Genomic DNA, 22,118 nt, shown 5'->3' with positions numbered 1-22,118 from the left:
ACCGGCCGTGCATGCTGGGCGCTTGCCAACTCTCAGGAGGCAATAGCCTGGGACGTGGAGCTGGGCAGCAGGAGGCTTTCCTCCCGACGCCACCCGCCCGAGAGCCTGGCCTGCCTGTGAGGGCTGCGGCCAAGGTGGCCCGAGACAGCCCTGGCGTGGCCCGGAGCTGAGCTGCCCACGGCAGAAGACTAGGCTTCAGCGGCACCGGTGGGCGGCCCCGAAGGGGAAGCCACGCCCCTCACAATTGTGAAGTCTGGCATTTGCCGGCCCCCCGGGTCTGAAATGCGGTAGAGTACAGAAGCTGTGCAGACAGCCGCTCCTGAGTTTGGATCCTAGCCCTGCCAAACCCTGAGCAAGTCACATCAGCTCTCCCAACCTTAGTTTCCTCATCTTTCCAATGGGGCTAAGAAATAACGTGGTGACGATTAAGATCATGTATGTCTAAGGCCCTCAACCCTGCCTGTATGAGAAAACTTGTTAAGAAAGAAATTCTGATGCTGAGACCCACCCCAGACAAATAAAATCAGAATCCCTAGGGCATGGGATAGGCATAAGCATTTTTCTCTTAACTCCCAAGTGATTCTAATGGGCTGTCAGAGTAGTTTGACTTATGTAAAGCACTTAACACCGTAGGTGGTCAGGCATAGTAGTAAACACATTTAAAAAATAAGTGTCAAATCACCCCAGCATAAACTGGAGATAGGACCAAAGGCCATTTTTGGAGGTCAGAATTCTTGTGATGCAAGGACCCTTATTCTCACTGGAGACCCAGCTTGGGTAGGAAAGGCCACCTGAAGGGAAGAATGGCAGCAATAGTGACAGTAGTTAACACTTGCTGAGCTCTTGCTATGTGCCAGACACTCTGCTTAGTGCTTTTCATGCTATTATCCCATTTTATAGATAAAGAAACTGAGGTTCAGAGAGGTTAAGTAACTCACACAGCTAGCAAGCAGTAGAACCAAGATGCAAACCCATCAAAGTCTAGGTGGATCAGTTAGTTGGACTGATTCAATCTCCCTGGAATCTCCCATCCACTGTCTGCTACTTTCCTGTGACTTTTGTGGCCAACAGGCATCACCAGCCTTCCTATGTGGAGCTCATCAGCCTTGAGCATCACCCTGTGCCTGGCTAGAATCTGTTTAATACCTCATTATTCTGCCCAGTCCTTTCTGCTCAGTGGGTCCAGAGAGTAGACTGAGGAAAGGGTGGCAGTGAGGACCTGCCCAGTCAAGGCTTCAACCCCCTGGCAAAACCCTCCTGTAGGTGGTCCTAGTCTCTGTGTCTGTGTCTGTCTGTCCTCACGACTGGTCTCCTTCATGAACTGTGACACTCTTGTTTCTTGAGAACGCTCAGGAGATGTCTTGCATCCTTGCAGCTTGGCTGTCCTGAGAATCTCCATGGCATCTAGGGACGGAGCCCTCACCTTTCACCCTGGCACTCTGCTTCCAGGCCTAGGTGAAAGCTGTTGAAGGCAGAGTTCCCAATGGCCCAGGCAGCCCCAGTACTGAATGTGGTTTCTCCTCCTAAATGCGGAGTGTCCCTGTTTCTGCTGAGCCCTCTTCCATGGCAGAGGAGATCCTGGGGTGCCACCCTGAGGGTCTGACGCTGCTTGAGATGCCCTTCTTGCTTTGGGGCATCAAGAAGGGCCTCTTCTAGGGGTTTCAGGAGACTCCTGGCCCACTTGTCAAACACATCAGTCTCTTGCGGATCTAGCTGCCAGACTTCAGGATGGGAAGAGGGTACAATACAGGAGACTTGATTTTTCTCTTTGTTTTCACAGCTGCCAAAAGCCTATTGAACAAGAAGTCGGACGGCGGTGTCAAGGTAGGTGTCTCCACTCCAGCCCAAGGTCTGGCCTTTTTCTTCCAACAGTCACTCCCAAGGGACTCCTTGGCACTTCGTTCCCCCTTTCCCCAAGAACCTTCCTATCCTTGCTTTTCTGCTTTAAACCAGAAACCTCTGTGCTCAGAACAGCAGGTTCCACTGGCCTGAGAGGGCAAGAGGGATACGTGCTTCACCTGACCCTAGCTTGATTGGAAAGACTCAGGGGAGGTGATCCAAACTATAGTTTACTAGAGCTGAATCCTGAACCTGACTTCCAGACACAGGTTTCATCTCCAGGGCTTGACTTTCTGGGTTTTTTAGGTCACTGGTTAATCTTTTTTTCTTTTTAAAGCACAAACCGATTTAATCAAATGAAAGCAAAGTTTGCCTGGTTGACTCAGGGTACAGGGCTTGGCACCTGAAGCCACTATCCTTTTGTTCTTTTTTCTTATCTCCAAAGCACTTCCAGAACCCAGCTAAGATACCATTGAGTGAAAGCGTCAAACTTTCTCTCGAGGCATAGGTGCCTTAGACACAGGCCAGGGACATGGTACATCACAGCTCGTTTTCATTTGGTGAGGGAACTTTTCCTGGGGGATGAGGGCAAGAGGAGGGACAGGGGCCCATAGGGACCAACAAGAAGCCTTAGTGGGGGTGACTGCTTGGCCAAGGTAGAGGGGTCCTCACACAGCCAAAGTGTTCTTAGAGGCTTTGGGGGCAGAAAGGGCCCTGGGGCTGGGGCATTGGATAAGAGTTCATGCTATCTTGAAGCCTGCCAATTTACACCACAGAGAATTTCAAACCATTATTATGCAAACCATAAAAACAACAAAAGTTTAAATTAGACCTTTCCCCAGGATCTTATGTCCCCAGCTGAGATATACCTGTGTGCCCCTTTCCCTTCCCCCATCCCTTCCTCTTTCTCTCATTGTCTGCATGCCTGCTTCCATGTACTTCTGCCCTAAGGAGGGGAGCTTGGGCTCCATGCACACTTGCTGACATGGAGCTGGGGTTGACTGGCAGCCCCTCAGTTACAAGAGTGTGAGCTTGATGGTGGAGCCAGGTTAGGAAAAGGTGGCTAGTTAAGGAGAGATTTTGCATATATTTTTCTGGAGAAGAAGCTAGAGTCAATCTTTACAAAGTATTTATTAAGTACCCGTCAGAGGCTCAGTGCTACACTCAGTTCTAGAGGCACACAAAAGGTGTAAGAGGAGAGGCAGGTTTCATCCAACTTCAAGAATTGCAGGGTCAATTAAAAAGAAAAGTGAACACATCTGGGATCAGCTAAGCACTGAATGGTATATGGTACTGGACCCTACATGGGATGGTTCAGTCCAAGAAGCTTCTGGGGAAGAGACTTATTGGAGAAAGCTAAAAGGAGGTAGGAAGATTGGAACCAAGTCAGTGATTGCCTCTAGAGAATGGGATTGGAGGTGAAGGCAGGGTGGGGAGACAACCTTTTGTTTTTTTACTTTGTACACATGTGTTTTCTTTAAAATGAGAATGTATTTTCTGTAACTTAAAAACAACAAAAATTATTTTTATGAGTTCTATTATACATATTGATGTTCTCTGCCCAACTGGAACATGGGGTATTTGGTAGAGGGATATAAAAAATACAGCTGGATTGGTCTGGTTGAGCAGAGGGATTGGAGGTTTGTGTGTTAGACCACAGAAAACATCATAGACCACTGAGCAGGGAAGGTTAAGAGTGATGTTTTCGAAAGACTTGGCTAAGCGTGTAAGGGTGAATAGAAGAGGGTAGGAACGAGACACAGGTATCAGCTAGGATTTATTATAGTCTGGGTGTAGGGTGAAGAAAAGATGATGAGAAATAGCAAGAGTTAATATTCAAAATAACCACCAGAGGAGCACAACCAACCACTTGGAATAGGTGCTGCCTGTAGGTCATTGGTCCAGCTGTACCCATGGGTGCTGGGCTCTGATTAGACGTTAGCTCTGATGAGGTGTGGCAAAGGAAGTTCCCATTAGATACGGGAGATTTAAAAAGGGTCCATCAAAGATAATAGCAAAGTGTATTGACTATTGAAAGAAATGGTGGTATCTTTGCTAGAAATGTGACTAGTCGTGAAGGAATGTTTTGGTGGGAAGAGAAGTTTTGTTTTGACCACACTGAGGTTGAGAGACAAGTGAAGATCAGGGCAGAGAGGTCTTCAGACGTGCTGGGAGATACCTGGTGTAGCCCAGGGAGGTGTGCAGAGGGAGACTCACGTGAGTGAATCTCGTGTCCACTGAGGGACGTACGTGCCAGGCAGGTGCTGGAGGAGCAGAGAGACAAGCACCTGAGCCAGAACAGCAAATTTTCCTGAAGGAGATGGCCCAGGAACTGAGTTTGAAGGACTAGTTGGATTTTGCCAAGTTAAGGAGGGGAGCGGAAAGGAGAGGACATTCCAGGAAAAGGGAATACACAAGTTTGAAACAGCACGATGATTCTGGGAACTCCATTAGCTTTTGTATGGCGGAAGCAGAGAGAGACTGCACAAAATAGGACCTGAAATAAAGCAGTGACAGCTGAGATGGTGAGAGGACGGGTTAAAGGTGTCATTAAGGAGTAGGTTTCTGGCAGAACTTTGTAGATACTGGCCTCAGGCACAGCCATGTAAGACTTGCCTAAGGAGCTAGTTAAAATACACGGATTCCAGGGTCCAGCCTGGAATTCAGATTCAGGAAGCCTTGGGCGGAGGCAGAACCTGAATTTTAATAACATTCCCATTCCTCCATATGAATCCAAAGCACACAAATGTTGAAGAGTCCAGGAAAGGCAGAATTTCAGGGTTATCTGTTATTAAGGAGCTGGAAGAAGAGGAATTAGCAAAGGAAATGTAAGAAGAGGTGGAGGAAGAACAGAGGTGTGCAACAATGCCAGCCCTTACAGGAATGCTGAGAAGGATACAGGCTAGGCAAACAGAACCGGTAGTTAAATTGCTTTAAATGAGAACATATGTGGGGAACCTAGCCCAGGTTCTGACCCTGATTAGGTACTCCGTAAATGAGTTTTATGCTTGAGAAAAGACTTTGAATATAGGGGTGGGAACAGAAGCTAAGATGCACGAGTTTAAGAAGGGCATGACCAACCAAAATTCAAAGGCCAACAAGAGACAGGTTGGAGAAAATATTCATAGGTGTGATGGGATGAGTTAATATTATTTTTATACAAAAGAGCTTTCTCTAATAAATAAGAATACCCCCTAAAATCCAGCAGATAAATGGTCAAAGAAGATGAACTGACAATCTGAAAAGAGGAAGTAGAATGAGTTAACAAATGTGGATGTTTAGCCTCACTGGTATCAGAGAAATGCAGGTTGAAACGAGGTGCCATTTGTTGACTCTTAAGTTTGTGATGGTGGTGTAAATCGGAATGACCCCTCCTAAAGCAGCCTGTGTGTCAAAAGCCATAAAAATGTTCCTGTTTTACCTTTTAGTTCTACTTCTGGGAATTTGTCCTAAAGGAATCACTCAAAATATGGAAAAACTGAAAGCAGAAAGATGTTCAACATGACATTACTTATAACCATGAGAAGATGGGAAACATCAAAAGCCCAAAGGATAATGACTAAATAATTATGGGAAAACTAATTGACCATTACAAAGTTATTAATTTTTATGACTATATAATGACAGAAATGTTTCAAGTGGAAAAAGTGGGATATAAAGCAGTACATACACTACTGTCTAAATTTTGTTTAAAAAAACAAAGTACTTATAGATTATATTCAGTGTATGATATGTGAATAGAAAAAGAACCAGGAGAAACCCCACTGAAGTGTTAATAGTAACTTCACTGGGTGATGGGAATTTGGGAAACTTTTATTTCATACATTTTTCTGTATTTTCTACATTTTCACCTAGACCGTATATTACTTTGATAATCAGAATAAAAATTAAGATACTATTTATTTTTAAAGTAAGACATTAAAAGAAAGTAAGGCATAAACTTGTATATAGCTTACAATGATACGTTTAAATTGCATACACAAAAGACTGGTAACAGTGATAGGATTATGGGTGTTTTTTTCCCCTCTTTTCTCTTTTCCAAATTGCTTGTAATGTGGCTGCAGTCCTTTTATAATCAGGAACAAGTATATAATAATGAACAGCGTGGTTGGATGAAAGTACTGCAAAAGGGGAAGGAAAAGACAAGGCAAGGTATGCGGGGTTTTGCTTTTCTGGGCCTTCTTGAAAGTCAAGGTGATAACCTGTGTTATGAGGGAGGCCTTTGAAGCCGCTCAGAAGATCCTGATCTGTCAGCATCCTGGATCTTTCTTTTAGACCCCATCCTCCTTTCCCAGCCCAGCCCCGCCCTCCCCAGTTTCTGCTGCTTAAAGTCCATAGGGAGATTTCTTTCTTGCTGTTCAGAAGCTTTCACAGATGCTGGGATATTAGCATTGGTTTGAGCAGTAAGTCTACCTTGTGCAGTTGAATTTGGGGACTTCAGGTTCTGGTTAGGTTTCTTTGAAGGTAGATGCCAGTGACCCCAGGGTCTATGGAGGAGTGAGAGCCACTTAAGAGGACAAGACTTGAGGGGCCCCTAATTGAGGACAACTTGTGCATTCCACTAGTCCCAGGCCAGAATGACCGTCCAATCTTAAAAGAAAGAGCGAGGAAGCAAAGAAAAGGAGAGAGAAATAAGGAAAAGAAGGAAGAAGGGAGGGAGGGAGGGAGGAAGGGAGGAAAAAGAAAAGGAAGAGAGAGATGCTATTATTTTCCTTAAGTACTGTTGGAATATTTGTTTAAGTGTGGAAAGGAGGCTTGAACCTTTTTCTGGTTTAAAATTTTTAATATTTAATTTTTAAACATAAGTGAAGTGTGGTTCTTTAAAATGATCTGGTAATTAAACAGTGCTGCAGGCTGCCAGAGGAGGAGGCCAGCTATGCATGGCTGAGGGCAAAACCCTAAAGGGATGGAGAAAGAAACTGAAAGAAGCCTGCTCACCTGGTAGAAACTGACCCATGAGTAGAAAGGATTATCTCAAGTTTTCACACAGGGCAGTTGAAGTAAGAGAGGCAGCTGGGAGCAAGTTGGGGACTTACTCCCCATTAGTTGAAGAAGACAGCAGAAAGTACTCTGCCTAAGGCAAGGTTTGTGTGAAAGCAACCTGCATGGCCCTTTGACTCCAAGACTGGCCCTGGTCTGTGCCCCTGCAGAGTCTTCAGTGCTGTAATTCCAGGCAAGTTAGAAGCCTGCACTCTGCTTTAGCCGGGGGAAAAACCAGAGTCAACAAACCCAGTTGAACTTGGCAAACATTTGTTGATCATATGCTGACTTTTAGACATTTTGCTAGGCACCATGGAGATTACCAAGACAAGATAGGACCTTCCTTCAAAGTGTTACCACTCTGGTTGGATAAGGAAGAAGTATATATATGAATGTAAAGCAGCTCCCTTTTCTGGGATAATTTGGAAGTAAAATCCCATATGTGGGTATATATGAAAGGCTAAAGCAAGAGGCTTCATTATATTTAGCCTTTCTTTTTCTTTAGACCTATTTCTAAATTGTGGACAATTCTTTTATATACTTGTAGTCCCCTTCTTTTGAATAGAATACGTTCTCAGAAATGTCTTCTCAAGTAGAGTGTCAGCTTCTTGAGGGCAGGAACATTTGTCTGTGTTCACTATGCCTAGAATAGCCCTCAGTAAGCATTTGTTGGCTATGGTTAGATGAATATGCGAGTAAACGACACACAGACATGTTCCTAGGGGACCTCTGTCTCCCAGCGAGCTAATGATAAAATCCTCAATTACCTTTCACCTTTTAGACACAGTCTTCCAAGATATATTTTCAGTGTTCCGTGTGGTCTTTATTTTTCTGCTCTTGTTTCATGTCTGAACATAAAGTGTTTGAGCTTCTAATTGAGACTCAGGCATCCCTGCTTTCAGCATTTCCTGTGGTTTACATCTTTGTGTCCGTAAGATCACTGCACTTTTAATCACCAGCACGCCTGCTTTTCCATTGCCCCCTAATTACAAAATGCAATAAAACATTGAAATCTTATAAATGAGCATGGCCATACCAACAAAGAAATGGGTGCCAAAATTTAATATTTGTCAGATGATTTTCAAAAGCTCAACATCTTTCTCTGAAAAGTTTTAGGAGTCCAGTGAAAAAAAGTCTAGGTTCAGAAGTCAAATGTTGTTAAAGCTGAGGATGACGTAGAGTAGCTTTTGCTCTTTACCTGATAGCTGCTCACTCGAATTTCAGGCAGACCTAGTAATGAGAGAAAATAAATAATCCTGTAGGTGAGCTAGATAAGCCCAAACCTATAAATTTGCAGCAAAATGTTACTTACTCTCATAGAATTGTGATTTAATCTCCTTTTAAGAGGTTTCTCTGAGCAAATCTGAGACACCTCAGAATATCCTCAATCTGTGTCTGTGAACCTGACAGCAGAGGAGTTCTTCCTCTCCCAGGGTCTGGAGGGGTGTGTGTGCCTGTCTGTCTAGATGCTGTTTTAACCCTTCTGGTGCTGGACTCCAGGTCTCCTCCTTCTGTTCTTTTCTCCTGAGGCAGAGCCCATGCTGGTGCACTAACCTGCAGCGTCTCTGTGCTTCTCTTCTTACCTCCTCTTTCCCCTTCTCTTTCCCTTTTGCTGTGGTGTGTCCAGAAAAGGAAGTCGAGTTCCAGCGTGCACCTAATGGTGAGCCTTGCCTGCCCACCCATCCGCCCGCTCCATGCTGCCTGCGCCCGCCTGCCAGCCACGCAAACCCATTCTGCCATGTGCGTGTGCTTCACTCATCCTCACTGCATGTCTGTGCTGTGCGGGCAGGTGTGGCCTGTCCTGCCAGGCGGGGGCCATTGCCCGAGGTCGCCCAGCGGCCTAAGAAACGGGCATTGGAATGTGTGGTATGGCATTCCCTGCTGCAGCACTTGGACTGCCCCCAGCAGCCCAGGGCAGGATGTGAAGCTGGTAGGGATTCCGGGCCAGGTGGCAAGCACAGGGGGAGACCCTCACTCACAGTCACTCAGGAGGAGAGGCCCTGCTCACCGGGCACAAGCAGCCGTTTCCTACAGACTGGCAGCCAGCGGACCTCTGTGTGGTGTGCAGAGGAGCCGGTTGTAGGCTCTCGGCTCTGAGCCTCACTCTCCTGGCCTTTTCCCCTGTGCAAGTGCCCATTAGCACGCTGTGCCCGGTGTTTCATCCTTCCCACCCCGCCCGCAGGAGCAACAGCTGAAAGGCTGCAGAGAGCGCATATTCTTTCTCACGGGACACAGGACACCCAGGGGAACACAGTAGCCTGAATCCTTATGAAACCATCTATTAAAGCCAGAGGTGGGGCCACCCGGGTGACATCTCAGCCCTCTGCAGATATGGCAGTTTTTACGGACACCCTGCAGTCCTTGCCCCCTGCCAGGGTCTTTGTCTCAGCTGGGCTTTGCAAATAGAACAGCTTTGTCCAGTCAGCCCCAGACAGGTCCATGTCAGCAGCTGAGCTAGGAGGAGTCTGCTCTTTTCTGGGGGGATATGGAAGAGAGCAGAGTTCATGTGAGATTAGATCCACATCCTTTCTACTCCTGGGGCCCCCTTCTCCAGCCTGCAGAGTTCAGCGGAGTCTGATAGCACTTAGGTACCTGGCTTGAGGTTCCATGCCTAGCCCTGGGTTTGGGGACATCTCAACCATTGATAGCAAGTTACGGCTTCAGGTCTGGTCCAAGGGGCCATAAAAGAGGCCTCCAGGCAAGAAGAAGTAGGACAGTCTGGATGGCTTTCTGTATGTGTTCTAGGAGAGAAGAAGCACATCCTAGCTGCCAGCGTGCCCTCATTTGCGCCCTGCACAGAGATGGCAGCTGTACATTTGTCTCTCTGCTTGTTGAAGAATTTGCAGGCATCAGGCTGCTCCTCAGTGGCCACCGACTCCACAGGGACTCCCAGTGAGACTGAGTGTGTTGGTTAGGGGATTGTAAGAGGCAGAGAGCATCAATAGGACTCCCTGCCCTGGAGGTCGGCCTCCTTCCTTCCTCATTATCCTCCCCCACTCTCCCTTGCTGTGCCACTCAGTGTAATATTTTGAAAGACAAGGAGATATCCCAGTGGTCTGCTGTTGGGAATGTTGGCCTGCTGGGCAACCTACTCTTTCCTGGGTACTGGGTTCTGGATTCACCTGCTGCTCCTTGGAGCTCTGCCCTCATTCCCGTCTGACCAGGTCGAAGATTGATCAGGCAGAAAGGCCAACAGCACAGCCCTGTCTCTACTCCCTAGGGTCAGTGGATGCATTTTGTATCCAGATTCCACCCCTTTCCTCTCTGGACACCATCTCCTAGGCCAGGTTTTCTTCCTCTCCTTGTTCCTCTACTTTTCAGATCAGGCTTCAATCTGGTGTTGTAAGGGGAAGGGAATGCAGGTGGCAGCTTGAAAGGGCAGCAGAGGACTGCCCACAGTTCGGGGACCCAGAGTTTCTGAATTTTGTTCTGCTTTCTTATAAACCACACTCCTTTCCCCCTATAAAGTGAGAAGATCCTGAATTTCTTTGGGTGTGAAGTTATGATTGTGCAGTGACATGGCACCTGGCATCAGCAAAGATTTCTGGAGAGATGCTTTAAAACAAGTCTTTGGGCTCATCCCACCTCGAGGATGCCTCCTGGGCTAGGTCTCTGGGTCCCTCCAAATAATCTCCTCTGGTCATCTCTCCAGCCGTTGCTCCCATCCCGTAGTGTTATGGAGGCCACCTCAGGCCTAGCTCCTCCGGGCCAGGCCGGGGGGGGCAAGGGAGGTCTGGGAGTCGAGCGGCTTTGGTGACTGTAGAGGAACTAAACCATCTGTTTTCTTGTCTCAGCCACAGAGCAACAACAAAAACAGTCTCGTAAGCCCAGCCCAAGAGCCCGCGCCCTTGCAGACGGCCATGGTACCTCCTGACTACCGCTTCTCCGCCCCTGCCCCTGGCTGCCTCCCCTCCTTCCCGCTTCCTCCCAGGCCTCCTTGGCCCTTTTCCTTTCTCATGCCTGTAGAGCAGGCTGCTCTGTGCACTGCCCCATAGACCCCTTCCCCCTCACTGTCTGGGCCGTGCTCCTTCCTGCATGGCAGACCTGCTGCTCCGCTCCTTTTGCTCCTGGCGGGGGAGAGTGATCAGGGCTCTCAGCCAAGCCTCCCAGCCCCAGGCTGGGCCCTCAGTGGGTCTGCTGCAGGGGCCGGGAAGGTGAGTTGCTTATAAAAGGAGAGGGTAGGAGCTTTCTTGGGATCTGTACGTCAGTTCTTGGAGGCCTCCTTGTAAAATCTGCCTCAGCCTCTCCTTTGCAAAGCAATGAATAGGAAGGGGGGGCAGGGGTCCCCCACCTCTGGATGGTGCTGAGGTGTCTGGGTTCCCGGGGAGCCCCCATGCTGTCCGAGTTCTGTCTGGGCTCAGCCAGGGGCACTGTGTGCTCTCGGAGCTCCCTCTGCTGGGGACTGGCTGGCGTCGGCAGAGGGTGTCTGGGAGAGAGGGAGGGGGGATTGTGCTGCTTCTCCTACTTCCTGTGGCCTCTGCAGCTGCCTGCCGTGGGGCCGTAGGGACAGGAACTCTGGGAGAGGCAGAGGGTGGGTGAAGCAGGCGGCTCTCTGGGCTCAGCTTGCTGAGGGCCATCCTGGGTCTTTCTGGGAGACCTTAGTCCACTCTACTGGCATCCCTGCCTCCTGCACACCCCTTGATGAACACTGTTGTCAGGGCCCGGCCTGTGCCCTCAAGCCTACAGCTCCTCCAGTGTACTTGTCCCATGGGAGAAAGGACACTCAGATTCAGCAGGCATCGGGAACAGGGGCCTTTGTCCTCGGCTTCCCCGGTACCTGCTTCCATTAAGCGCCAGGCCTCTCCTCCTTACCAGCCAGTGCTGTCCCCTAAATCTGGGGCTTCCAGCTGCCTGGGACCCAGTTGAGCCAGGATATTTTGTCTTGTGAGCATGGCTGGCGAGCAGGCCTCAGTGGTCATCATAGGGTCAATGTACGAGGGTGCTGGGGTAGGGTTGGGGTCCCTTAGGGAAGAGCTGTAGGTCTGTCCCCAGGTCAGGAGGGTAATTTTCATCTTCTCTCACAGGAGCCACAAACCACTGTGGTCCACAACGCTACAGACGGGATCAAGGTAAGTGGCTCCTGAACCAGTCTCCTGCTTTCCAGGTCAGCAGGAAACAGGTGGGCTGGGTCACAGGGTTTAAGCATCCTGCAGATGGCAGCCTACAGGCTGTACCTCAAGGCCAAGGTATTTGCAGAGTCTAGGCTGGGGGTAGCACATGGCTGTTTATCACTCTGTTGCCAGGGAGGGCATCATACCTTAGTGATGCTGAGCTCAGGCTCTAGAGCCAGACAGGCCTGAGTTTGCATCCTGGCCCTGGACCCCTGGACCAGTCACTCTCCCACGCTGCACCTCAGTTTCCTTATCTGTAAATTGGGGATAACAAAAGTAGAATCTTCCTCCATGTGAAGTTTAAATCAGAGTAAACATTAGCTAGAAAAACAGAGGCAAGAGTATAATCAGACCCTAGAGCAGTCATTCCCCATTGCCTCACTCCTTTATGCCCTCAGTAACCTTGTCTCCGTATTTTCACTACCATTAGTAAATATTTAGTGAGCCCAGAACCATCCACGGCTCTGGTTTACAGAGGTGATGAGATGAAACCCCTCTCCACAGGTGTAGGGGAGGCAGATAATAAACCAAAAACCAAATAAATAAGATAAAATCCAGTAGTGATAAGTGCTATGAAGAAAATGATGCAAAGTAAATAGATAATGAACAGGGTCTTTAATTAAGTGGTCGGGGAAGGGCCTCCCTCAGGAGGTGATATTTGAGCTAAAAACTAAAAGACTGGAAGGAGACAGCCAGGCAGACTCTGAGGCAGAGTGCCCTGGACAGGGAATGCAAGGGCAGGGGCTTGGCACATATACGGGACAGAAGAAATCAGAGCTAAGGGTGTGGTGAGCAAGGGGGAGAGTAGCAGGAGGGTGGTGAAGCTGGAGGAGCAGACAGGACCTGCTCTGTAGGACTTGATAGGAGTTTGCATTTCTTTTCCAGCAGCAATAAGAAGCTGTTGGAGGCTCTTGGCAGGGGAGTAATGGCATCTGATTTACACTCTGGCTGTGTTATGGGCAAGCACTTTAGGGAGGAAGCAAGTGTGGAAGCAGGGAAACCAGGCAGCTATTGTGTAGTTCAGGTGCCAGATGTTGGCATCTTGGGCTGAGGTTGTAGCTGTGCATTTGAGGAGAAGGGGTAAGACACGTAATTTATTTTGGAGGTAGAACTGACAATTTTATTTTGGAGGTAGAACTGATTTGGTTTTAGATTAGATAATTGAGATATGAGGGAAAGAGAGAAAGAAAAGAATCAGCATAAAAATCAAACCTAGAAGATGACTCTAGGTTTTAGCCTGAACAGCTGGATAAGTGGTACATTTACTGACTTGGGGAAGACTCAGGACGGTGTTTGGAAATCCAGAGTTTTATAAGAGTCAGATGGCAAGGGTGGAAATAGAACCTTCTGATTCCTCCTTGCAGCTCCTGTAGGAGCACATGCTCTGCTTTTGTTCTGCTTGGCTCCTCTGGTTTCCAAGGGCCTGATTTATAGAAACTTGTTCTTTTTGGCCTGCAGGGCTCCACAGAGAGCTGCAACACCACCACAGAAGATGAGGACCTCAAAGGTAGGTGATAGCCCTTGGTGGGGAAGGGGCCCCGGCAGTGTCCCAGGTACCTAGGCTCCAGTGGGGCACCTGCCTTGTCTGCCCCCAGAACTGAGATTGGTGGCTCCTTATACCCCAGGAGGAAGTTTGGCATAAAAGCTACTTTCCATGGGCCAAGATATAAGGCCCCGTCTCTTGCTGCTGGGCTGGGCAAGTGGCTTCTCTTCTTTGACCCCAAGTCTGGGATAGCTAAAAGACGGCTGTTCCTGAGGCCCAGGGCTCAGAGAACTGTTCCTGTTGCTGCTGTGATGTGATATCCCAGAACAGGGACATCTTGAGTCCCTGCAGAAGCGGCCTGTAGATGTCATGAGCCATTAGTAGGGTGACCAGTCATCCCAATTTCCCCAGGACTGAAGTGATTCCCAGGATGTGGAACTTTTGGTTTTAAAACTAGGACAGTCCTGGACACATCGGGGTGGGTTGGTCACTCTTATCACAAAGCTTTGGCATGAGTGATGGAGTCAGAACCACATTTGGCCCTGTCCCAGTGGTCCTGTGCAGACCACCAGCTTAAGTTTGGGCCTGGCCAGAGTGCCAGGGAGTGTGGGAAGGCATGGCAGGCCAGGCTACTGGGAATCTCTGTCCTGCTCTTTGGTTTGGCCTCCTGGAATTGCTCCCTTTGCCTTCAGTAAGTGACCTTAGGCCAGGTCCTCAGAAAAGTTGGAGGAACGTTACAGGACAGAGCTGAGAGAGCATGCCCAGCGGCAATAAGGGAGCAACAAACCTCTGGTAATACAAAAAAAAAAAAAGGAAAAGGAAAAGAAAAAAGAAAGCATAAACGTATAAGGCAGTAAAGAACAGTGCTTCCAGGGCTGCTGGGATTGAGGTCAGATCAGTTCACTTCTGGCGATGCTGGCAGAGTAAGCGGCTCCTTCACTGCTGGGCTCTTGACCTTGTAGCCTTGCCCCCTAGAACATCTTCCCCAGGACTTGTACAGGCTGTTCGAAGGCTTCTCTGGAAGCCACAAACCCAGGTCTGTGCCCCTTCCTGGGGCTCTCAGCTGGGAGGCCTCTCTGGCAGAGAAGGCGGCATGGGACGTGGTCCAGTGTCCACAGCAGCCCGAGGCATCGCCTTGCCCCGGCTCTTCGGTGCCACGGGCTCGGGTCCTGTCCAGCTTGCTCGCTCATCTGCCTTGTTCTGTTTGTTTTGGCTGCTCTGCCTTGCCCTGCCCTGCCCTGCCCTGGCTGGCTAGCTGCCCCGCTCCGCACTGGGAATGGCAGCTCGGTGCCTGAAGGACGGAGCTCCCGGGACAGAACAGCCCCCTCTGCAGGCATGCAGCCCCAGCCTTCTCTCTGCTCCTCAGCCAGTAAGTGTGAGGGAGGCACATTCTGGCTTCCGTCTCCCTGGCTCGTCCTGAAGCCCCTCGGGGATTTCCCCCCAGCCCCTCCCCAGAGCTGTCAGCCCAGCCCAGCTGTCCCTCTGGTCAGCCTCAGGAGCTCAGCCTCTGCTGGGTGTGGGAGCTGATTGGAGGTGCTGTTAAGACCAGGCAGGGGCCCTTGAGACCGGGGCCCAAAGACATGAAGAAGAGCGGGTGGAAGATCATTGCAGGAGGGAAGGAGTAGAAAGCCACTGGAATATGCAGTGGGCCTTGCCTCAGCACCGAGCAGGAAGAAAGGTGGAGTCAGAAGTCAGGTCCAGGGTAGTGGGCTTGGGGCTGGGGGCGGTGAAATTTGCCATAGTCAAGAAACTATGTCGGGATGTGGTACTTCTTGAGGCTAAGCGTAATATCATATTAAGAGCTTGGGGTGAGACAGGCCTGAGTTTAAATCCAGCTACACTACCTTCAAAAATATGTGAAGTAACTAACTTAACCTCCCAGAGCTACAGTTTCCTTATCTGTAAAGTGGGGATAAAATGGCACCTATCTCATAGCATTATGAAAAATAAATGGGATAGTAGAATGTCTGGGTATGATGCTTTGCTGGGTTAATGGTAGCTTGTACTTGTATTTTTAGTTGTGTTTTTGTAGAGGATGCCTTTGTCTGCAGGTCCTGCAGATGGGCGTGGTGGAGTTGGAGAGGGTGTGTGTGTGTGTGTGTGTGTGTGTGTGTGTGTGTGTGTGTGCGCGCGCCTACCTGCTTGCATCTAGAAAGTGGATAGAGCTCTGTTGTTCCCCTCACCTCCTGTTTACTCCTAGAGCTGCCCCCATGATGGTGCTGATGGCTGTAGAGCCCCCTCCTGGCTGTACCATTGGCTGCTCTGCCTTCTCCCAGTGGTGCCCCTTAGCTGTGCTGTTCTAATGCTCGCATTTGTCTTGCAGCCTCTCGCTCCTGTGAGAAAAGGCTTGTGGCCTGGGCCAGCCTGGGGCTCCGGTCAGGGTTAGCCCGAGCTCAGTACGAGGCCTCCCTTACCCTGGCGGTACCCTCTGCTAATAGTGGCACTCCCTGTAAGTGAGCTGCCTAGGAGAGCAGGATGTCACCAGCAGTCCCTTGGCTTGGGATTGGGGTGGGGGGCGCTCTGAGGGCACCAACTCTGCCTGCCTGTCAGTCTGAAGCTTGTCTTGGTTTTCCTGAGGGACACGTCCTGGCTTGAGAGCTGGTATGAGATTTAGAGCCTTTCCAAGGCTTGTCCAGGGTAAACGGAACTGTCTCACTGGTGAGAGGCTCCATTTAAAAAAGAGTGTTTATAGTTTCAAGATCCTTTATCCCAGAAAAGCCCTGTGGAGGAGATGAGCAGGGTGACGAGAATTAAGCATCCATCCCAGGGCTCTGTTCATCCTTCGGAGCCCTCATCCCTGGCTAGATTCTGCTCTCAGGCTGGCTGTCGCCCAGGGCTAAGTTCTGGACCACTGAGTGAGGGCTGGGGGTGGGGAGGTGGTAACTGAGACCTGACTGAGCCCCTTCAGGTGAGAGAAGCAAGTGGGTGGTGGAAACAGCCATATCGGGAGATGGTTCTTTGAGAGGCTAAACCTGCTGGGGATCAGATGCACAGACTGAGGGCAGAATATTCACAATGTGTCAGGCTCCTCAGCTGTTAAAGACAAGAGTGTTTTCTGCATCCTGGTTGTTGATGGAGAGGGAGGCAAAAGCCAGAGGATCGTAAGGCGGGCTTCGTGGGGAGGGGGTCGTTAGCTCTATGGACAACAGAGGGGGAATGGAGAGAAAGGTGGGCTCATCTTCCTGCAAAGGGCCTTAAAGACAGAGAAGACAGGGATATCTTTGTCAGAGAGATCACAGGGGATTATCTGAAGGATTGGGGAGGGCTTACCGTCACTTGGGAGATTCCCAGTCTCACACGGGTAAATTGCTGGATTTTTCCCCCCACAGTGCGAAAACAGGAGATCATTAAGATCACAGAACAGCTAATTGAGGCCATCAACAATGGGGACTTCGAGGCCTACACGTGAGTAGAGACTTATTTCCTTGAGACCCAAGTCATCTCTCGAGGCCTTCCCTCCTCCCAAAAAGCATCTGGGACCAGGGGAAAAGAGAAGGCTGGGCCCTGCACACATTGTCTGAGTTAAACACCAGGCCCCCAGCCTGGGAGCCCTTCCAGGTAGACATCAGTGATCGAGCCCGCCTGTGGTGTCTGGGCCGTGGGCTGAAAGGGCAGAGCTAAGCGGCTTGGCAGGCAGGGCTTTAAGATCTCAGCCGTCTCGTCAGGCCCAGCCCACAGCTAACCTGCTGCGGGACAGACACCACTGATGGGGAAGAGAGGCGAGTAATTCTCATACAAGACTGACGGGCTGCTATTTTTTTTTTCCCCCTGCAGGAAGATTTGTGATCCAGGCCTCACTTCCTTTGAGCCTGAGGCCCTCGGTAACCTCGTGGAAGGGATGGATTTCCATAAGTTTTACTTTGAGAATCGTGAGTGGGTTCGTGCTGCTGAGATACTCCTGCCTGCCCCTCACCCCCTTGCCTCTGTCCCCGCTCACCTTCTCCTCTACCCAGTTGCCCGCTTTTCCCTTACTGGACCTGCCTGCCGCACCCTGGTCTATGTGCTTGCCCCCTTGGGCCCTGAGGATGGTCTTCACCTGGCACCTTCAAAGGGCCGCCTCCAGAGCCCCGCCTGCCCCTCCATTCTGCAGCTGCCTCGTGGCAGTGCCAGTGCCAGTTGCCATCATCAAGGTCACTGTATTTCTTTAAGCCTCGCCTCTTTCCAAGACGATTGGAAACCATGCGAGGTTAGGTTGAGATGATCTCAGCTCTGTGTCTGCAGGTTTCAGAATAGAGGAAATTAAAACCAGGATAAGAATGTGCAAGCAAGTAACAGGGCACTGTTGGTGATTGTGAGATCGGAAGTTGTGGCTAGGGTCCTCCTCCTAGCCGCGAGGGAGACAGGAGTCCTGGCTGGGGGTCAGGGGGGCGGGGTATATGCTCTGGACAGCTCCTGGAAGTCCCAGAGGATAAGAAGCTGATTCATCTCCTCCTCCCATCTTTCTTTCCACTAAGACCGTCACCCTTCTTATTTTTTTCTCATCTTTCCCACTTTATCCTGGGCCTTCCCCATCCTGCCCTGGATTCTTTTTTCTCACTATTTTCTCTACTAAGTGCCATCCTCTCCATGTCTCAGCTGCAGTTATAAACCCTAGGTTATCTAGGTAATTCTGTCAGCCAGAAGCAATTCCAGAATTTATAGAAGCTCTCCGAAAGGTCTCATGTAGCCCCTAATATTTGAATTGAAGTAAAATATGAATCTCAATAAAAGCAACACAATCCATAGTGTTTACTGATAATGGCAACCCATCTTCTTTTGGTTTTCCCCCAGAGGACCTGGGAACCCTGGGAATATCCTGAGCTTGGTGCTTTGGTGACTTTTTTTTTTTTTTTAACTTTGGATCTTTTTAAAATCAGAAATCAATTTTGAATATTTTAAGTTCTTGATTTTGCTCTATAGCCCTAATTAGGGACAAGCCAACCCTTATGAAATCTAAACCCACCTGTTAGGGTAGAAAGATCATCATAGGCTTTCGTTAAGATAGTCCTGAGTTCAAATGTTGTGTGATTTGGACAAATTACTTAACCTCCTTGAGCCTATTTCCTTATCTTATAATGAAGAAAATAATATTGACCAAGGAATATGGCTCATGCATGTAAAACCCTCCAGCACAATGTCTGATTAAAACAGTAGCTGCTATTATCATTGTTCCACACCTTTCTCTTCCTTTTGAATAATCAAGACTAATCTGATGGGGTTTCCCAGCCTCTGGAAGGTGTATGGGGACTTGGAGACTCACAGAATGGTTACTGGAGACAGGGTGAGACTTGGGAAGTGCAGGCTGGGAGGAAAATGCCAGTCCCCAGGCCTGACACCCTCCTACCTACCCCACCCTGCCCTGCCCCCTACAGTCCTGTCCAAGAACAGCAAGCCCATCCACACCACCATCCTGAACCCGCACGTCCACGTGATCGGAGAGGACGCAGCTTGCATCGCCTACATTCGCCTTACCCAGTACATCGATGGGCAGGGCCGGCCTCGCACCAGCCAGTCAGAGGAGACCCGGGTCTGGCACCGCCGGGATGGCAAGTGGCTCAATGTCCACTATCACTGTTCAGGGGCCCCTGCCGCACCGCTGCAGTGAGCTCAGCCACAGGTGCACCTGGTGGGGGGTTGGGGAGCGGCTGGGACAAGTGGGGTCAGAGGAGGAAGAAGAGGTTGAGAGGTGGCATTGGGGGAGGATACGTGGGCCATCCCAGAAGAGTAGCGAAGGCTGGACAGTGTGGTGGTTGTAATAAGTCATGCTCTGAAGTCAGACAGACTTGGGTCTGGCTCCTTGACTCCAAATTGGGTGACCTTGGACAGGTTACTTCCCCTCCCTAAGCCTCATTTTCCTCAGCTGTCAATAAGAAAGAAGGAGGGACTTCCCTGGTGGTCCAGTGGTTAAGACTCCGCCCTTCCACTGCAGAGGGCGTGAGTTTGATCCCTGGTTAGGGAACTAAGATTCCACATGCCCGCAATGCGGCTCCCCCCAAAAAAAAAAAAAAAAAAAAAGGAGCGGTGCCTACTTCCTTTGTTGTTGTGAGGATTAAATAATATACTTGTAAGTAAAGCACTTAGTAAGTGCTCAGCAAATGTGAGGCAGTGTTATGTTTAAATACTAGCTTCTCGCCCATCCTCCACCCTCTCAGGCAGACTTGACCACGTGTGTAGTGTGTTTAAGTCTCTGGAACTCCTCTGTGTGGGTATTGTCCTCTGTTCTGTTACCACGTCTGTTCTGTTTGACAGGGGCATAAGGAGATCCCAGCCGGAGGTCAAACCTTCGCAGCCAGTGGCTCTGGAGGGCCTGAGTGACAGCGGCAGTCCTGTTCGTTTGAGGTTTAAAACAATTAAATTACAAAGCGGCAGCAGCCAATGCACGCCCCTGCATGCAGCCCTCCCGCCCGCCCTTCGTGTCTGTCTCTGCTGTACCGAGGTGTTTTTTACATTTAAGAAAAGAAGATCGTTTTTAAAAAAAATGGGATCCATACCGTGATGCGTTTTAAAACCACCAGTAGCCCTTGGGCTAGCAAGAAGGCAGGAGTTTGTGTGATGCCCATCCTGGCACAAGCAGTGGGCTCACCTACCAGCCCTGAAGAGGTGAGCTCAGCCTCTGGCCTCCATGGACTCAGGGGACCAGGCAAGAACTCTGACAGAACTTTGGGGGCTGTGATGTGATTACAGCCCCTGAGGTGGCCTACCTGCCCCAGGTCTAGGAATGGACGTCTTCAGAATTTGTATACACGCCTAGAATGAGGCTGATGAAGAACATCATGGCCAACAGACCTACTTGGGAGAGAACGCGGAGCTCCCAGCCTGCCGTGGAGGCAGCTGAGAAACAGTGGCCTCAGGACTGAGAAGCAGGGCCCGGACATTGCTGTACTGTACCATTTAGTATAGACGGGAAGAGAATTGGTGCTGCAGAAGTGTGTCCGCTACAAAGCTGATGAGAAACCTCGTGTTAGTCTGACATGCACTCACTGACTCATCCATTTCTATAGGATGCACAATGCACGTGGGCCCTGCTATTGAGGCTCAATCCTTGCAGCTGGGAAGGGGGAGGGGTTGCCGCTTTGCTTCGTGTTTGTTTTCTTATAACTTAGCAAGGAGAGAGCCAGGCCTTGGTCTGGGCTCCCCCTGCTGCCTTTGGCAGTTCTGTTTCCGTGCTGATTTGGACCATCTTTGTCTTGCCTTTTCATGCTGGTGGTTTCTGTGCTGACCCTCATCTGGGCCTGGGCCCTCTGCCAAGTGCCCCTGTGCGATGGGAAGAGTGAGGCAGCGGGATTGAGTGATGATTGTTTCTATGCATTCAGGCTGCCCTCGGGGCTGCCTCCCTTCTTACTCTTCCCTTGCTGCACGCCCGTCTCTTTTCCTGTCTTTGAGATTGACCTGACTACTCGGGCAAGAAGAGGTATCGTCTATAAAGAGACCTCTTTACTGACCAACTGAAGTATAGACTAACTGCTGGACAATCTGCATGGGCATCACCCCGTCTCTCACCTGCATGTACCCAAAAGAGATGTCCAGAGCCAAGGCTCCTACATTCATTGTCCCTCTCTGTGCTCAAGGAGTTCCATTCCAGGAGGGAAAAATTTATACTCTAAGCAGATAGCAGAGAAGATAATGGAGGAGCAATTGGTCATGGCCTTGGTTTCCCCCAAAACAACTGTGCAGACCTGTCTGCACTATTGGGGGATAGATGGGTAGGCCCCAGCTCCCTGGACTACCTTAAGGAGGCACAGGAGCTGGGAGAAGAGGCAAAGCTACAGGTTTACCTTGGAGCCAGCTGAGAAGAGAGCAGACTCACAGGTGCTGGTGCTTGGGTTTAGCCAGGCTCCTCCGAGCACCTCCTGCATGCCCCAGCCCCTGGGCCCTAACCCTTTCCTGCCCTGCAGCCTGCAGTACCAGCACGCAGACACCTTCACCACAGGGTTTGGTTTTGCTGGCTTGAAGACCAGCAAATGGTCTTAGAGTTCATTAAGACCCATAGCTTCATATGGCTGCTCCAGCCCCGTTTCTTAGCATTCTTAATCCTCTTCTGGGCCTAATGTCAGCATCTATAGACAATAGACTATTAAAAAAAAAATCACCTTTTAAACAGGAAATGAGAAGGCATTTGATGCAGAATTTTTGCATGATGACATAGAAATAATTTAAAAATAGTGTTTGTTCTGAATGTTGGTAGACCCTTCATAGCTTTGTTACAATGAAACCTTGAAGATATTTAATAAAATAACCTTTAAACACTCCATTGTGTTAATGCTGTTGGAGGCTTATGGCCAGAGGCTTAGATTTCACAGCTTGGGTTACAAGGCTTCAGGTGGAGAGATGTACCTTCTCCCACCCCTTTTGGGCCCATTTTAGAATAAGACTTCCTCATAAACTCATCAGCCTCCAATTAGTCCCCCGGGCTGCTGAGGCGAGTTTGGAGCGGGGGGAAGAACTCGGGCCCGAGGCGGGTGAGCTCGGAGTCTCGCCCCGCCCCCGGGCCCCGCCCGCGTCCAGGACAGCCCTCCTGCCCCTCAGTGGGCCGGCCCGGCTCCCCCTCCGCCGGACCGAGTGGAAGAGCCCACACCCTCGGCCCGCCCCGGCTCCGGGAGCCTCGGCGCCGACGCTAGCCGGACCGTGCCACTGCGCGGGAAGGAGGGGGGCGCCTCTGCCAGGGCGCTCGGAGCCCGACGTCTATGAGGCTGCGGCTCGGCCGAGCGCTGCGGAGCACCGTTCGG

The 22,118-nt window shown here is 50.0% G+C and overlaps 1 protein-coding gene across 18 annotated transcripts in view; it reads left to right on the top strand.

Moving 5' to 3' along the window:
• The window catches only part of CAMK2G (calcium/calmodulin dependent protein kinase II gamma), a 51,712-nt gene extending 31,866 nt beyond the window's left edge, over nucleotides 1-19,846 (top strand). For 4 of the 18 annotated variants that reach the window (XM_028481036.2, XM_028481034.2, XM_028481033.2 and 1 more), the window contains 10 exons: nucleotides 1,781-1,824; nucleotides 8,447-8,479; nucleotides 10,614-10,682; nucleotides 11,844-11,888; nucleotides 13,389-13,437; nucleotides 14,669-14,782; nucleotides 16,743-16,818; nucleotides 17,188-17,282; nucleotides 18,765-19,009; nucleotides 19,642-19,846. In XM_028481036.2, the coding sequence (XP_028336837.1) occupies nucleotides 1,781-1,824; nucleotides 8,447-8,479; nucleotides 10,614-10,682; nucleotides 11,844-11,888; nucleotides 13,389-13,437; nucleotides 14,669-14,782; nucleotides 16,743-16,818; nucleotides 17,188-17,282; nucleotides 18,765-18,997 (758 nt within the window). In that variant the 3' untranslated portion in view covers nucleotides 18,998-19,009; nucleotides 19,642-19,846. The remainder of the gene's footprint in view (nucleotides 1-1,780; nucleotides 1,825-8,446; nucleotides 8,480-10,613; nucleotides 10,683-11,843; nucleotides 11,889-13,388; nucleotides 13,438-14,668; nucleotides 14,783-16,742; nucleotides 16,819-17,187; nucleotides 17,283-18,764; nucleotides 19,010-19,641) is intronic. The other 14 variants (XM_024132072.3, XM_024132069.3, XM_028481039.2 and 11 more) reach the window with 7 other exon arrangements.
• The last annotated feature ends 2,272 nt before the right edge of the window (nucleotides 19,847-22,118 follow it).

This window comes from Physeter macrocephalus, chromosome 20 (assembly GCF_002837175.3).
Source record: "Physeter macrocephalus isolate SW-GA chromosome 20, ASM283717v5, whole genome shotgun sequence".
NCBI classification, from domain to species: Eukaryota; Metazoa; Chordata; class Mammalia; order Artiodactyla; family Physeteridae; genus Physeter; species Physeter macrocephalus.
Note: the sequence above shows the minus strand (reverse complement) of the source record. Positions and strands in the feature narration are given on the sequence as shown.